At 39.9% G+C, this 14,078-nt stretch overlaps 1 protein-coding gene across 1 annotated transcript in view; it reads right to left on the reverse strand.

Annotated features, from left to right (window-relative positions):
- Pah (phenylalanine hydroxylase) overlaps positions 1-14,078 on the reverse strand; it is a 68,607-nt gene that overhangs the window by 50,771 nt on the left and 3,758 nt on the right. The window contains exon 2 of the mRNA XM_047548521.1: positions 12,441-12,548. Coding sequence (XP_047404477.1) covers positions 12,441-12,548 — 108 coding nt within the window. The remainder of the gene's footprint in view (positions 1-12,440; positions 12,549-14,078) is intronic.

Below are 14,078 nucleotides of genomic sequence, written 5' to 3' on the forward strand. Positions count from 1 at the left end.
AGAAGAAAAAGAAAAAGAAAACTTGGGTGAAAAGCATCAAATTGTTTATGGTGACATCATGAGAATATTCTACTTTTTGGCCAAAGTCTTACATGAGAGAAGTTCCTGGTTCAGAATGCACTGAACATCCAGTTGGAGTCTTTATTTCTTTCGCATTTGAATCAATCTGTTAATAATTAACCCTTCTGTTTACCAGTCAATTTCTTTATTGGGGTGTGTTTCTGCTTATCAGTATAGATCCTTAGAAACAAATAATTTTGATTGCTAAGAGAGGTTTTAGAAATTAATTTCCGAGCCTAGTTAGGATCATAATTTTATAAATGAATTTTCGTTATTAAACAGGAGCCTTTTGTACCTCTCCATACTGACCCACCCACACTCACCATGATTGATCTTACTCCAAGAGGTCAGGTAGGGAAGGGCAAAAAGGGTTAGTGTTAAACTTTTAAAAACCAAGTTCATGATTTGTTCAGAAGTTAATTTCTTCATACACATAAGTAGTGTAAAACCTTGATTAATTAGGACTCTGGAACAGAATGTGTAGGGCAACCGAGATGAATTATCTATTTTAGAAAGAATGAACCAGAAGCCCCTCTCTTTCCCCACCTTGGAGGACACATTTTCAAGAGGCAATGGAAGCAAGTGAATAAAATTATGGAATTCACAATGCCAGTGCATTGTCTTGCTTTTGGGGATCCTTTAAGTTCCATTTTGTGCTTTATTATATTGACAAACAACTGCATATATTGATGGGGTTCCACGTGATGTTTGGATATCTGTGTTCACTGTGGAATGATGGGGTGAGGTTAACATATCCATGCTTCAAATATGTATCACAACATTTAAATTCCTCTCCTTTCGCTATATTGAAAAATTTGCTACCTTGTTATTCACTCTGCCCTGGAATGGGGTCTAAACTGGCCTCCTGCCCAGGTCCCCTTCAGCTCTTCCTGCATCTGATTCTATGAGGAAAGGTGATGTGTGTCCTGTAAGGTGAGTGGGTTTCAGAACCGGTGGGCGATTGAATTCTCATTCTGCTGCTCACTGCCCCTGGATATGCTAATAGACCATTCTGGAATTTTTGCTTGTGTTTAAAATAAAGATAACATTATTTTTCCTGGCAGCTTAATGCGTGAAAATTAAAAGGTAAAAACACACCTCGTACCATTTCAGCTGGACTCTTTTTTTTTTTTTTTTTTTTTTTTTTTTTTTGCAGTGCTGGGGATTGAACCCAGGGCCTTGTGCATGTGAGGCTCAGCTGGACTCTTAAACATGCTGTCAATTCCCACCATATTCTTCCTCCTCACCTTGGTATAGACACACATTTCCCTGGTAGGTGGGACACAGGATATTTTAGGTCATTTTATCTTTAATACCTTTTGTGCCCTTAAAGGTTTCTCAGGTATTTCTCTGAGAGCAGACTTCAGAAAAGAGAGGGAAAAGATGAGCCCATTTTGAGATGAGACCAGAGTGGAAGGAGCGAATTCCTTGGGCTACCATGAAACTTGGCATCAACTAAGTGATATCTCGGCCTTTTTTGGAGGTTTCTGGAGTCAACAGCAAAGACATCTACAAAGAATGTTCCCAGCCACTGGTCTCCAGTGAACACATCAGAGCTTAAATAATTCATTCCCCTGAGCACCTCCCCAACACTGTTCTCGGTGCTGGTGCCAGCAAGTGAACATAGTAGGAAAAAAAAAAATTCCTGCTCTCATGGTGCTCAGATTGTCCAAGGAAGAAATAAACAATAGCTATTGAAAATAAGCAAAATACAGTCCCCAGATGGTGGTCAGCACAATAGGGAAAAGTAGAGTAGGAAAGAGGGATTGGATTCAAATGCATATACACAAGGAATATCTAAGCATAAACCTGATGTTCATGTGGGAACAAACCTCAGGGAACAGCAAGTGCAAGGGTCCTGGGGTAGACAATATAACTGAGGACCACAAAGGAAGCCAGTATGACTGGGGAAAGACTGAGCAGGATGGAAGGTAACCAGACAAGAGGCAGAGAAGTGACCAGGATAGACCTTGGAAGGCCATATTGGCCATTACTTTGACCTTTGGCTTTTACTCTATGTGATAAAAGAAGCTATGGGAGGCAGAAGAGAGATGATTTGACTCATCTTTTAACAGGAGCACCCCTGCAGCTGTTTTAAGAATAGACTTTAGGGGGATGAGGCAGAAACAGTCCAGAGGATACTACCATGTTTGGGGAGATACATGATCATTGCAAAGATCACAGAACTGTCATGAAGAGCAGGCAGGACTTTTGTATATTTCACCGATCGCTCTTGTGAGAGGACCTGCATCAGCCCTGGCTGGCCAAAGGTCCAGGAATTATACCTGCAGGGTTTATCAGAAAACCAAAACTATCCAGAAAAGTCTGAGCAGTGCAATTAAATTCTACACGAAGCCCAAGACGTCCACTGCACCCCAGAAGAGTCTCTGTGAGGCGCAAGCTGGAATTTCAGTGGACTCTCCCCAGGGAGGCTCTTCCAGGATCTTACTCCAGCTTCCTCTCAGAGGGTCCCTCTGTCACCCCTTGACATTGTCTTCACTCAGCTCTCTCCTTCTGTTAGAGATTATGCCTTCCTCATCCTCCTTTCCCGTCTTAGGAGTGGCCTCCAATTCAGAGGGAACCCTTCCTGGGGATAGCCAGGGTAGCAGCTTAACCCAGATTCTGCCCAAGGCCTCGGGAAGAAGAACTTTCTTTTCTGGACTGTTGCAGTGGAGGGTACTGATGACCAGTCTAATCCATGCACCACCAATGGTCCACCGTACTCTCTACACCGTCCCAATCTGAGATCTGGCTTCATAGTGAAAGTTTCGAAAGCAAGCTCTGTGTTGCTAGGTCGCAAATATATACAGCTAACAACAAGGTTAATTTTCCACTAGAGATTCTCCTGCTCAATCAGTCACCAACCCTGTGTAACATATTCAATGCAACAGTGTTTATATAGACAAAAAATGGAAACAACCCAAATGCCCATCAAGTGGTGAACAACGTGTAATCACACAATGGAACAGAGAGAAGGGGGAATGAAAAGCAAGAACTGCACACATCTGTACAGACAAACCTCAAAAACAACATCCACTCCCCTCCCCTAAACAGGAAATGGCAGTAGGAATTGCACTATGATTCCAATAAGTAGAAAGAGCAAAACTTTGCAAAACTACGTGCCATGGGTTGCTGGTGGGTATCTCTATAAAACAAAAGTATCAAAGGATGCATGAGAATAATGTATCGAATTCAGATTAACAGCTACCTCTGAGGAGGGAGGTGCCTGGGGAAGGGGTATCCAGGAACTTGGTCAGCTCTACAGTTTTATTTCTTAAGCAGGTGAGTTAATGATGCTCTTTATAGCGTTTTCTGTATTTTGGCATTTAAATCAAGTGAAAATGTCATCTGGGTTATAAAAAACATTTTTTCTCTCCAGTGGAACTCAAATGTCTTATTTTAATTAAAGAAGAAATGTTCTCAGTAAACATTTTCCTGCCTGTGGATGTTCTGGACCCAAGATCAGGGGGTAAAAGCAGTTCTCGTGATTCACCTTCAATCCAGCCTTGTTCAGCAAGACCCGGGGATCACAGGTAGGGCCTCAAAGTCCAAACCTGAGAACAACAAACAGGTATGTGCTGGTCCTTCTGCTTCCAGAAACGCTGAGGCTGCAGAGGGTAAAGGATTTGCGAATTCTGCAAACTAAACACTTGTTTTTTTTTTTTCTCTCTCCTTAAGTCTGCTGTTCCTTCATTCTAGAATCTACTTCTCCCTTCCACTGCCTTCTCCTGGCCAACCCTTTCAGGTTTCACCTGAAACATTATGTCTCCAAGAACCCACCACCACCACCTCCTTGGCCTCAGATCTGGGTGAAGAATGCCCACGGAACCTTGAGCTCCTCAGGGCACCTGCTGTATACACATGGTATCTTCCTGTTGATACAGAGTCTTTCACCTCTTCTGGGCAGTGTAGGGCTGTTTAGCTGATGCTGGCGTGCACATCACCTATCTAGGGTGTGATAACAGCGGATACTCCAAAGATGTTAATTGAATGCCTAAATGAGACGATGTGAGATCATCAAATATCTAAAGGGAGGAATAGGTTCTTTGGGCTGGAGTAGTATTCAGTAAGTAGCTGTGACTAATACAGACTGTGCCTTTTCCTTTTGTTTCCCAAAGACCAGTCTACTGTGAATGTGAAGGTCAATTCTAAAGCAAATTTTCTATGTGTCTAGCCTTGGGCAGCTTGTTCAGTCTGTGTCTCCGTCAATTAAATGATGCTAATGGAGGATTCCCGAGAACCTCTGAGATGGCTGTAGATCTCAGAGCTCTGTATCTCTGCTTCCCTGGAGAATGCATGGTAAGGTGATTACTGGAGTGTTGTAGGAGGAAGGGAGAACTGGTTATTGCAACTTCCCCCAGGAACCTGCTTCTCATTTTATAGCTCATTACTAAGCAGTAAAACGCTCAGGAGGTTATTTTCCTAAGAAGACATGAGACATGAACTAGTAGGGGCTCAAAATATAGCAAGTGATGGAAAATGTTTAAAAAAATGGGCAAAGAATTGAGAGGACAATCTATGGAGGGCCGGGGGATGCTCACAGATTGGCAGGTAGGAGTTTTGGTATATTCCTAATCATCTGGCCTTAAGTCACCACAACAGCTTTCTCAGTCCTCACTGTCACCCACCCAACACACATAAACACAGGAATCCATACTTATTTTATCAATATCCACTCTATTTTGGTGTATCCTGAGGCAATTACCAGCTGAGACCTACCACACCAGAAGCCCACTGACAGACCACATGATTCCTTAACAGGATGGTGACTTTTTTTTTTTTTAAGATAGCAATACTTTATTTTTTTTTTCTTTTTTTTTTTACGTTTACATAGGGTAATGATGTTTATTTTATTTTTCCCCTCCCCCCACCCCTCCCACCCCTCTTTTCCCTCTACACAGTCCTTCTTTCCTTCATTCTTACCGCTCTCCTTAGCCTACTCTAAACCTAACCCTAAACCTAATGCTAGACTTTAGAGCTAATCATCCGAGGAGAGGCGAACACTCAGGCAGAGAAGCCAACCCGGGCAGGCAGCCACAGATTCCAGACCTCACTTTTTCTTTGAAGAGTATGCTGCTTAGGAGTTCGTCACTAAGAAAGTTTCCACTATGTGGAGTCAGGCCAAGGGGCCAGAGCATCTAGGTTCAAATTACTGAGTCTCTTTCATTTTTCACTCTGAGCAGTAAGTAAGATTGGCTAAAGGTCCCAGCTGCATCTCTGCCTTGCCACAGGGCACTGAGGGATAGTACTCTTCCAAGCATGGAATTTCTCCAGTGGTACTTATCAAGAATCCACAGGGATGAGTCTCCCCACAAGCGAGATTTCTCACTATTGCCAATCTCGGAGGAGCTGCATAGATTTTTATCTTGTATCTCTTTAAGGAAAGATAACATATTTATGCCACAATTTGCTTTGATTCTGCCCTGCCTTTTGCTGGCTATTTTGAAATGTTGAAATCGAGACCTTCCAGCACCCTTGTGCTGTAGAGATGTTGCCTGTCAGTGATTTGGAACATGTCGCCTATCATCTCTATCATCATTGACCTTGTCTCTGAAGTTAGAGAAAAACTAGGACCCTTCCATGATCGACCTTAAAATTTGTTATTGGAACTATCATGTTGCCTACACCAAGTCTTTCTTCTTCCAAGACAAATAAAACTCTTCCTTTAACTATTTTTTCTATGACTAAGAACTTAAGAGTCCCTGAGGCTCTGTGTCCCTTTAAAGATACGGTGCACAGAAATAATTAGAACTTGTTTATTTCTTGAGTTCTTGTGATGTGCCCGATACTGTTCTGATGACTTTTTGTGAATTAATTCATTTAATTTTCATAGCAGTCCTATAACATAGATTTGTTGTTATCTTCACATTAAAAACAAGAACACCAAGCCACCAAGAGGGTAAATAGCTTCCCTGTGGTCATGCAGCTCAGAGGTGGCACAGCTGGGTTTTGAATCCACACAGTTTGTTTCTAATACAATAAATTCTCAACCCTAGTGCTGTTCCATGTCTCAGTGCCTCACACCTGGGTTGCAATTGATGGTTGAGAGCCCGTCACTCTAAGTCAACACAAATGTAGTGGGACACTCATAAGTCTCAGTCTCCTGAGCCACTGGTTAAGCATATAGTCTTAAAGGTAAAGAGATGTAAGTATTTTCTTATTAAACTATTGGGAATAGAAATTGGTACACCTGAGTAACAACTTAGTAGTTTATGTTACTCCAAAGCACAAGAAGTAAAAGCAGAAATCAATAATTGGGATAGATTCAAACTAAAAAGCTTTTTCTCAGCAAAGGAAACAATCAACAATGTGAAGAGAGAGCCTACAGAGCAGGAGAAAATCTTTGCCACTCATACTTCAGATAGAGCACTAATCTCCAGAATCTACAAAGAACCCAAAAAACTTTACACCAAGAATACAAATAACCCAATCAATAAATGGGCTAAGGAAATGAGCAGACACTTCACAGAAGATCTACAAGCAATTAGTTATATGAAAAAATGTTCAACATCTCTAGTAAAAAGAGAAATGCAAATCAAAACTACCCTAAGATTTTATCTCATCCCAATTAGAATAACTATTATCAAGAATACAAGCAACAATAATTGTTGGCAAGGATGTGGGGGAAAAGGTACACTCATACATTGATGGTGGGGTTGCAAATTGGTACAGTCACTCTGGAAAGCAGTATGGAGATTGTTCAGAAAATTTGGAATGGAACCACCATTTGACCCAGCTATCCAACTCCTTGGCCTATACCCAAAGGACTTAAAATCAGCCTACTACAGTGATGCAGCTACAACAACATTTATAGCAGCTCAATTCACAATAGCTATATTGTGGAACCAACCTAGATGCCCTTCAATAGATGAATGGATAAAGAAACTGGTATACATACACAGTGGAATATTATTCAGCCATAAAGAAGAATAAAATTATGGCATTTGCAGGTAAATGGATGGAGTTGGAGAATATCATGCTAAGTGAAATAAGCCAATCCCCCAAATCCAAAGGCCGAATGATTTCTCTGATAAGTGGATGATGATACATAACGGGGGCTTGGGGGAGGCTAGAATGGAGGAAGGATGGATAGTACAGAGGAAAATGAGGGGTGGGGAGGAGGTGGGGGAAGGAAAAATAATAGAACGAGACAAACATCATTACCTTATGTACATGTATGATTATGCCAATGGTGCAACTCTACTTCATGTAAACCAGAGAAACGAAAGTTGTAACTCATTTGTATACGATGAATCAAAAAAAATAAAAATAAAAAAATAAAACTATAAAAAAAGTAAATAAAATTAAAAGTGCCCATACCCTAGGACCAGCAAGTCCATTTCTCAGTATCTACTCTAGATAAATATTTGCATATTACATACCCAAATAAGCAAATAAATAAACAAAATAAGTACTACAGAATTATCTGTGATGACACAACACAGGAAACCCTGTAGAAGTCAAAAATAAGGGGATGAATAAATTGTAGTACATACATATTAAGAACAATGCTTTAAAAATTAAGTTATTAATTATGTATATGTGTCACTATGTACATACATTCAAAATATTGCATTTAATGAATATATACATGTACATATATATTCATTCTTACTGACTAGTTCAAAAGTAACTGTTCTAAGGCTTTGACATGATTTAAGTCATCTAATTTTCAGAATTGCTCTATGAAGAAGACAACTGTTATTTTTCCCATTTTATAGATGAGGAACTGAAGCACAGAGAGGTCAAGCAACCCTCTCAAAGCCACAACTCTGCTCCCATGTCCCCCCATCCCAGCCCATGATTTTGACTGCTCCCCTGAGCCGACTCAAAGAGATCACTGAACAATGAGCACAGCATGACACCTGTCAACATCAACTAATGTTTTAAAGGACAGGGAGCAATGATACTAGACCCATATGAATGTTCTCTTGGCCAGGAAGTTTGTAAAATGACCAGGATTGAGGAAAGAGAGGAAAGGATAATAGCTTTATCTTTAATGTACTAATTTTTCATCCTAAGGAATGATATGTTCATATGTAATTTTTTAATCCACAATTATACAACAAAAAATGAAAGGGAATAGGTCGAAATGGTAAAAGTGGTTGGTAATGACCAGTGGGACTCTGTGTGGTCTTCTTTGACTTTGATGCATTTTTAATTTGAAAGAAAGAAATATCTGGAGACAGACACAAGAAAGGGAAATGGGGTTAAGATATTTGCATTATTTAAAAACTCCAGAGGTGATTCAGATGTTCAAGGACAGCCACGTTGGGCAGGGTCGTGGGGTATAGTGCAGAGATCATGGTGTTTGGAACCTGAGTTTCAGGCTTCAAACTCATCTCCACTGTATATCAGCTGTGTGATCTCAAGCAGGTTACACAACCTCTTAGAATCTCAGTGCTCTCATCCATAAAACAAGAATACTGAAATAAGGATCAGATCAAGAATCTTATGTGCCTGACATTGTACAATATTGTTCCACAAATACTAAAACTGGATTCTCTCCTTTAACTCAGTACTTTGTATGATTATAATTTTTAAATTTTTATTTGTCTTTATAGTTATAAACAGCAGAAGACTCTATTCTGATATATTATAGAAGCATAAACTACATCTTATTCTAATTGGGATCCCAGTCTTGTGGATGTACCCGAGGTTGAGATTCATTGTGATGAATTCATATATGTACATCTAATTTAACTCTGATTTTGCCAGACTGTTAACAAAGGTATCACAGGAATGCTGCCTTCTATAATTTCTAGGGTATCTTCGAATTAAATTCTGGAAAAAAAAAAAAAAACAATATACACCAACAACAAACGTTCAGTAACCACCCAGTACAGTGACCTGCTTCCTCCTCTGTGACATAAGTATAGTAGCACCTCTCAATGATTTGGGTAGTTGCGATTTTGGATAATGCTTCAAAGAATTCACCCAGAGCACAAGTGCACACGCTCCCTCCTGGGGGCATTCCATCCAGTTCTAGTAACTTAATTACTTGCAGTTTGTTTATTAGATTGTAAACATCCTGTTCATTTACTATTATTTAATCTATTAACTCTGACTTTAGCCCAAGGGGCAACCTCTCAAAGAGAAAATGTGATTTACTGTCTAACACAAGGACTAAAAAGTTGCAAAGAAGGAAGACTTGGCCGCTCAGAAAGTATGCTTTCTTCTTGGCACAACTTCCTTGCTGTCATTTAGTCATACATTTTCCAACCCTTTGGATAACCAGGTTTAACTTCTTTCAATAGGTTTCATTTTTTAGAACAATTTTGAATGTAAAAAAGAATGGCATTGTATTTATACACTGGCACATGTCAGTGTTGCTCAGGGTTGGAGTATGTGCAAGGCCCTGGGTTCCATCCCTAGCTCTGCAAAAAAATAAAAAGTAATAATAAAAATAAAAAACAGCATATACTCTGGTTCCAGTTCCTCTCACTCTTAACACCTTTCATTAATGGACAGTGTGTGTTACAGTTAATGGACTAACATCAATGCATTATGGTAAGCTAAAAGCCAAACGTATTTCTTCAGTTTGTGTCTAATGTCCTTTGTCCATCTGAGGACCTCATTCAAGATGTCACGCACCCCTAGTCTTCTAGTCTCTTTGGCCTTCCTCTTGGACAGTTTTTTATACATTCCTTGTTTTTAATGACAATTTTGAGGACTACTAGTCAGGTATTTCGTATAATGCCCTTCACCTGGGGTTTGCCTGCTGTTTTTCTTGTGGTTGGACAGGATTATGAATCTGAGGGTGGGAGAGCACTTGGGTGAAGGGCCACTTTTGCCATGTTATCTCCATGCCACCAGCATGACTTCGCATCGAAGATGTTGGACTTTTTTAATATTAAGAAAATCTTTGTTTTAATATTAGGTCTCTTTTTTGATGAGGTCAACCTTGGCCACCTGGCTGAGTGTTTACCATGCTTCTCCACTCTGAAGTAACTTTTCTTCTTTCCTTCCCTACCACCCTCTTTAGGAGGAAGTCACATTGTGAAGTCCACCCTTAGAAGTGGGAGCTGCATCCTGCCTCTGAGGATGGAGTAATGACTTAAATTATTCAGAACTCTTCCATGTAAGAAATCTGTCTATTCTCTGTCTATTTATGTATCCATCACTGGTATTTAATTTCATCAGTAAACTCAGGGTAAAAATGGATTGACTCAAAAATACTCCTTAAAATCCTCGGTAAAAGAGTGAAGATTCTAATCTCCTTTGCTCATATTTAAATGTAGTTTGGTTCTTAATTGAACAATTAGCGTATATAAAATTTTGGTCTACTGACAACATAAAGACATTGCTTCCTGAAGAAACCATCCTCAGGGTCAGACAGAAATGTATGTACTAAGAGGCGAATCGTGCTTTGGACACGCAGAGAAGACAGCAATCCGTTCAAGGATGCTGGAACAAGAAGTCTAGGTCTGAGATGGGCAAGTTTCCTGAGTACGAAAACACGCAGATCCACAGCGCTCACTCTGGGGGTCTAGGTGCTTTCTAGTCCTCTTGAAATTCTTAATAATGTCTCTTTGCATTTCTGTTTGGTAAGCCAAGTCCAACGGGACAGTGAAGCACGCACCAGGTGTATGGAGTCTCAGCTCACCTGTAATCCCACCTCTGTCCCCTCCCCCACTTCCCAGCATGGAGTCTTGGGAACTTGTTCCCAGCTCTCTGTACCGTGGACCCCAACCAACTTGACCACATCACCAGAGTCACTTCACCAGGTGGCAAAAGGTTGAGGGGGAGAGCCACGTTCCTCTGCCACCCTCCTGGTCGATAGATTTGGCAGGTGGTTGGTGCATGACTTGGCCCCACATGAGCCTCTCTTCCAGAGGCTGCAATCTTCAGGTGGTCACCGGTCACTGTGGGTGGTGCAGCAGCCCAGAGGAAGGGGAGATGAGCTTTCCCACCAGTCATAGGACAATGACTGTCAGTCCAGCAGCTAAGGGGCCACAGTGCCCAAGAAAGGTGAAGAAAAGCCACCTACCCTGACAGCACAGGAGAGGCTGGAGAAGAAATAAACCAGTTTTACATTTTGTTCCCTTGACCACATTTGTCCTCTGCTTTTTTGAAGTGCATTGTCATGTTACTCTGATCTGAGAATAATAAAGCCAGTCTTGTCTGGGGCAGTACTGAACAGCAGTTAAGGATGTGGGTCTTGGAGTCGCCTGGGTTCAAATAACATCTCCAGTATCCATGTGACCTTGGGTGAGTTATTTAACCTCTCTAAACTTCAATTTCTTTCTCTGAAATACAGAGATAGAAATAGCCTCTACCTCATGCTGTAAAAATAAGATTGAATGAGGTCATGTCTGTAGAGCTGCCATCAATGAGAAACATCCCCACGCCCTACCCCTGCTCCACGGCACGCAGAACTTCTGCTAGATCTTAAAAAAGATAGCTTCTCCTTACAACAGCTCCCACCCCTCCCCAAGCATGAAGAACTCATCGGTTTCCACACTATGTTCCATTTTACCCAACCAGATACACGAAGGATTTGTTGAATGTGTGATCAAACCCATGTGCTGTCCCAAGTTGTAAGTCAGCTGAGATGTCGTAGAAAAATGGGTACAAAACAAAGCATCCTCAATAGGAAAAGTTCCAGCTAAAACCTTGGCAAAGTACTTGGGAGGAATTTTGTTAGGAAGTCATGCCTAGCAAAAGCCCAGGTCAGCATTTCCTAAATGCTTTTCCAACATGTTAATAAATGTCCTAAAAATTAATAATCCATAGTAATAAGCTTGGAAAACAGTACACACATTTTCCATTCAGACTGACCTAGAATATTTTAGCATTCTATAGGCTCTAAAATTCCTACAAGAAATAACTTAGATAAAACAATACAACCCCAAGTTTTCCAAGCTTGTTGATCATGGAAACCCTTTAATCATAAGACCTCTACCAGTATCTTCAAGAACTTTAGCTGTTTTCAAGAACAGAATTAGGTTTAAGCCGTTTGAGGAAAGAATGGTGTCTTCCTATTATCTCACACCTAAATGTAGAACATAATCAATATTAATTTAGTGAATGAAATAAATAGGTCTTCATTTCGTATTGGGCTGGTCTTTGACTATAATCCTATATATCATTATACAATATGCATCTAGGCATTTTACAAAGCACATGATTTCATCTCAAATCCTAGCTGAAAATGACAAGTCACATACTATCAGCACTATATTATGGATGTAGAAACTAGAACTCAGAGAGATTGCATGATTTAGCAAAGCTGCACAGTTGGTTAATGTAAGGGCATGAGCTAAAATTCAAGTCTTCATTTCCATATCCTATCTTTTTTTTTTCACTGCATATGACTAGAAAATACCTCAAAATTTTGCTATGCTAATATCCAAGACAAAAATGAAAAAAACACTTACCTCAAATAAGCGCAAAACTTTGGCCAGTGCACCAACTTCTTCTTTGAGTGAGAATATCAGTGATATGTCATCATTTTGAATGGAGTTGTCTTCAATGTAGCTCGTTTCCTATAGAATTAGATGCACTCGGTTAAAGTGTTTTTCATTGCTTAGCAATTCATTCCCATGAAACCACCAAGGAGGAAGTAAATGTGACCTTGTTCTTCTTGTTAAGCCTTGGAATTCAATGAGCTTCGTGTATTCTAGACAGAAATATGTGGTAAGGTGGAAAATAAATAATTAAGGTCTATGTAATGATCAATGATGCTCTCAGGTCAGTTTTCAATTATAAGAAGTTTTAATTATTCACTGATGTCATCAAGAATCAACAGCTTTTAATGAGCACCTACTAAGTGTCAAGCATGATTCACTTTATATCTTTGAGAGATACAAAGATGAATAAGGTAATATTCCCATCTTTTAGGAGCTACAATCTGACTTAGTAGACACTCATATAATAAATCAAAAGATCCTCAGAGGTGATAAAATATGGTTCAAAAAGTATCCCAGGAACACCTTCAGAAAGAATGGAAAGTACTAACAATAGAAAACTTACAAGTTTTCAAGACCAAGACCTGTTTTGCAATCCTCTTTTTTATTTATGAGCTATACCTTACATGGAAATCACTTAGCCTTCTTAGATTCCTCACCTATAAAATCATCTTATTAATAGCCCTGACCAAACACCATTCAAATGACATAAAAAGGAGATGGTTAAATAGAATATTAAGAGAAGTACATAAAAATGATGGAAATGTAAAGTCCACACAAATGACCACTCAGTCTTTGGTAGGAAAAAAAAATCTCAAAAAGAATGAACTGGTTGCCATATGCTGGGATCTGAGGTGTTCATTTGCTGAAGTAGAGTTGCAAAATACACAAAAGTGGACAAATAACCTGTCAGATGATGGATGACTTTCACTAACTAGCGAAGAATATTAAGGATCTGGCACATACTCCATGCATGTGATGTCACACTGAGATGGGATTAGAGTTGACAGTTCAGAGTTTGCCAACGCAGTTACCGGAGTTTTTAAATAATATGTAAAATTCTGTGTGTGCACATCAATAGACGGCATGTTCCCAAAACACAGGAAGGAGAAAATGTGCAGAACAATTACCCTCTTTGCAAGCAAGTTAATAAGGTTAATGGAGTGGGCGTTACATCATCTCGATGACAGAAAGCTACCCTGGACAGATTCTTATCAGTGTCTCAGATAATAGCCCTACATGAATACGGATGGCCCTGAGGGACAAAATTCTTTCCATTCAGAAAATTTAGATTTTCCCAGAAGTTCACACAAAACAGGGGTGTGGGGAAGAACCCAATTTGTCAGCAAGTGGGACTAGAGGAGGGTTCAAATAAATTAGAAGACTGAACTGTTACACATCCCTATTTGGATCAGAATGTTATCTTCTTTTAAAAAAAATGTAATGTATCACTTATTACTAATTTTTTAAAAACTATAATCAAATAGCATAAAGGTCAGTAGAGTAGAGGGAAGAGGACAGGGGAGGGAGGAGGGAAGGGAGGGGGAAGTACCGTGGACTAAATTAGAACAAATTATATTCCATGCTTTTATAATTATATCCAAATGA

The sequence above is a fragment of the Sciurus carolinensis genome, chromosome 4 (genome assembly GCF_902686445.1).
Source record: "Sciurus carolinensis chromosome 4, mSciCar1.2, whole genome shotgun sequence".
Lineage (NCBI taxonomy): Eukaryota > Metazoa > Chordata > Mammalia > Rodentia > Sciuridae > Sciurus > Sciurus carolinensis.